We start from the raw sequence: 4,170 nt of genomic DNA, 5'->3' as shown, positions 1-4,170 counted from the left end.
AATATATATATTTGGTTGTGAAACAAAAAAAAAATCGCGAAAATCGACAGTTTCCATTCCGAAAACTAACGCCTTATTTTCGCTTATTTTGCAATTTCTAGATGTTGTACACCTTCAGGAATGTTCCGCGAAGCAGATACGTAAGTACGAATGTCAAAAATTGACGAAACGAAAAAATTAGAGGTGTCCGAAGGATAGTAAATTTTTACCAAAGAAACATGTAGGCTATAATAGGAAATTGCCATTGTTTGTTGATGAATATTGAATTGTATTGAATATGAATAGTAGTGCAAACCTTTACGAAGAATCTTGAGTCATTCTCATTCTTGCAATAAGAGTGATGTAAAATAACAAAAATACAATGCAACAACAGCATCATAGATATTCTCATGCAATATCATCTTTTTGCTTTATGCCTGAAAGAAAAATAACTATAGGTTGTGGGTGAAGGAAAGGTAGTTCCATCTAATTTCTGAAAGGTAGACTAATATTTTGTACTTAATTTATAAACATATGATGGCATGCCAATGCACCAAGAGTTCTTGTAAAATCATTGAAGCATCTGCTATTTCCCTTCCCTGGTATCTATGCTACATTGCAACAAGGGTGATTCATTTTTACAGTAATTTAATGTGTATTGAAACTTTACATGTAATATAGCGATATGGAATTGGAATGCACTGTTGACTTTTCATATATTTTAGTTACAGATAAAGTTGCAAAACAACTAAAAGATTATTGCACAATGTACACATTAACAACTTGTAACAATAAATTCTAATGTTCAAAATATACATGAAGATTAAAGCCTGGAAAGATAAAGTTGAGTAAACATTTACGCTTTCTTTTGTTTTTGATAATACAGTACCAACATGTAACTGATGTGGTTCTTTTACCACTGAATGTACTTTCTGTAGTCACCAAGTCTTAGGTATGGTATAGGACAGTTTTCACAACTAACAACTTAAAAAAAGCATGTTGGAATTTGAGTATTTGAACATTTTAAAATATCTGAAGTGAACAAAAAGTTTGCAAACTTCTCCCATGGTAAAATACTTTACAAAACATATGCAGGAAATTTTGCATTCCTTGCATCTTGTATATCAATCATCATATAGATTGTTCCAGCAAGTCCTTCAAATAATGACAGTGGGCGATCTGGTGTCCTGCATTTGTGTTTACCGTAAGCTGTACACCAGTCGGCAAATTTTGATGCTCTGTGAAGATGTTTAATGTCATTCGTCAACTGATACAGGTACAAAAACGTGTAAGCATTTCCAGCTACACCATGGCAAATGCCATAACCCTTTCGCAACAAGCCTCTCTTCCAAACCACCTCCCCACAGTCCTCTGCCACCTTTAAGTAAGCCTGATCACCAAAAATTTCATGCGCCAAACCAAAAAGTTGAACCATACCGGGTGCACCATGACACCAATGAATCAATCGATCTGAATTATTTCCAAGTGATGATGGAAAATTACCAGAGGGAAACCTAATTCCCATCAAGTAATCTATAGTTGGCTTGACCAATGTGTTCAGTTCTCCATCACTTAGATATTTCCTCGCCTGAAGCAACATGTACAATATTCCCGAAATTCCATGCGCAGCACCCAAATAATGTTTCTCATGCCACATATATATCAAAGGAACATTTCTTCGCTCTGACTTTGCCAAGGATTTCCCAGACTCAAGTATAGCTGAAACTACTTGCCTTATCATATCAGAATCAATAGCCTCTTCATGCAAATGCTTATTAATAAACAGAAGGGCATACAAATATCCTGCCCTTCCATACAAAACTTCATCTGGCAAATCCGATTTCAAATCAAGAACTTTGGGTAAATGTGACATCAATCTGTCCACCAATTGGCGTGATTTAACTGAGTTGCCTTCATTGTGGTAAAGAACTGCACCTAGAGCCAAAGGACCAGCATCACCATTCAGAAAACTCAATCTTCGACCATGCAGCGTTGGTATACACTTTTCCACCATTTGTATTGCTGTTTGCAGTAAACCTTGATTATGTTGCTTCTTGGCAGCAAAATAATAGAACAATGCAATTCCTGTTGTACCTGTATATACGGAACAATCTCTGGGGTCAGTGCGTGCTTCTAATGAAGAATCCAGTCTATTAAGTAAAGTTGTTACCGAGTTCTGCACTTTTTCTTGAAATTCGGGACGAAGTACACCTTCTTTGACGTTAATTACATCACTGTCACGATGAATTTGATAATCTTCAAATGGATTGTCAAATTCTCTTTTGTCCTCCATGCTTCCAGATTGTTGTACAACACACTGTGCAAGGGCCCTTTGATCCTTTAGATTTAACCTAAATAACCCTTTAATTACTTGAAATATGTTGACAGGTCCCACTCCACAAAACTCGTACACAACGGCAAGTAAACAGATGGTGAAAGTGAGGAAACACAAATTATTCATTGTTCACTTCCGTCTGTTCAGATTGGTATGCAATTGTGCGATTCCCTGTGCACTGTGAGAAACCGAAAAAATATTTTTAGCTGCCCTTTTTGTACCCCTGGTAGTCTAAAATTAGCATTAGCTGCGTCATTTATTTGTAAGGGGAGGGAAAGCGTCAATAACAACTGAGGCAGGCACTTTGCTTTTCTTTTTTTCTAAAAGGGAGTGGCAGTTTAATAAATTTAATATAGCCATGATTACCAACAGAGGAGCCCATCCCCTCCCAAATGATATCCTGCGTCCCTAGGGTTAGCAGACGTCCGCATTTTCCCGGAAATGGCCTACATTTTAACCTTGTGTTCGGCGTCCGGGAGGAATTTGAAAAGTGTCATAAATGTCCTACATTTTGAGCGTCACATAATAAAATTAGGAAAATACGTGTTTCAGTTTAACAAAGAGAAATCATGCAAGTTACAAGTCTACGGACTGCGCTCCCAAACTCAATAGTGACATTTATTTTGATTCAGTCATTGCCGAAAAAGAAAATAAAATATTGTCCTGCTAGAGGACGAACGGAAAAACGGAAGCAGTTAATGAAGAAAACTTTTGGGGCCGCATTCTGATGATGCGACCGTTCAATGCCTGAGGGTAATTTCTTGCCTTGGGTTTTATACTGATGAAACAAGGTGTTTTCCATTCTTATTCATTATCTTGATTGTAAAGCAGGGGTTTAGAGAACGGAGTTATTTAGGGTGCTACTAGTCAAGAAAGTCGTGAAAATCAAGAAAAAATAAAGAAAGTAGGCCAAGAAGTCAATAAAAAGTCAAGAAATTTTACTTGCGGTGAAGAATTTTTGCTATCCCAATAACTGATTAGTGGATTTAGTTTATTTTACTTAACTTTTCTGTGCCTTTGGCTAATCGCGAAGATGAGGATGAATGGCCATAAGGTAAGATGGGTGAAGAGACAATCACAAACATATAGGGACAACAACACAAGCCCCACATAAGATTATACTGGCTGCGAGTCCAAACGCCAGAGCCTCGCTAGTCTGCAAAATGCAGTCCAGCATGCATTAATAGATAAAATAGGTCTAAGTCTCTTGTTGTATACTGCTGCAGTTTACATTTTAACCAGCCTTTTGGTAGCATTTTCATATTAAATATAATTTCCTTACTTGCTAATTTCCAATTTAACCTTTATTTATTCGACCCCTACTTAGGTAAACAAAAACGAAAAATAAATGTAAAGAAAAATCCTGAAAAACTCAAGAATTTTGGATTTGTTATTTTGGTAGACACCCTGTTATTCAACTAAAATCTACCCAAGATGAAACTTCTGGAACCATTTCTACGGTAATTGCTGAATATTTGTTTGCCATTACAGGTCATAATGCAAAGGTTGAGATACTACTTTCATTACCATCAGCACAACGGACTCACGAGATTTTTTTTCCCTAAAGTCTGTAAGAAGTTTGGTATTGGTCCATATAATATAAGAGTTTGACTGTTCAGTCTCTCATAAACATATTTTGACTAAACTTGAAATTTTGGGAAATATTTGCTCCTCTGAGAAGTACCGTTAAAACAGGTGCATTGTTTGGTATAATTACAAGTTTGAAAATTTTGAATTAAAGAATTCATTAAGAAATCTTTTTTTTTTTTTTTTACTGTCAATTTTAAATTACTTTCTAACGTGTTCTATAGAAATATGTATTATTTATTGTGAATGTTTTGTGTCCTACATTTTGG

General features: G+C 35.9%; 1 protein-coding gene across 1 annotated transcript; it reads right to left on the bottom strand.

Annotated features, from left to right (window-relative positions):
• Positions 1 to 665: 665 nt before the first annotated feature.
• LOC145981678 (lanC-like protein 2) lies at positions 666 to 2,412 on the bottom strand. The gene has a single exon (XM_083115064.1). The coding sequence runs from the start codon at positions 2,270 to 2,272 to the stop codon at positions 1,058 to 1,060; it is 1,215 nt and encodes a 404-aa protein (XP_082971190.1). The 5' UTR covers positions 2,273 to 2,412; the 3' UTR covers positions 666 to 1,057.
• Positions 2,413 to 4,170: the final 1,758 nt, after the last annotated feature.

Source organism: Lepisma saccharinum, chromosome 30 (genome assembly GCF_977018435.1).
Source record: "Lepisma saccharinum chromosome 30, izLepSacc3.1, whole genome shotgun sequence".
NCBI lineage: Eukaryota > Metazoa > Arthropoda > Insecta > Zygentoma > Lepismatidae > Lepisma > Lepisma saccharinum.
Note: the sequence above shows the minus strand (reverse complement) of the source record. Positions and strands in the feature narration are given on the sequence as shown.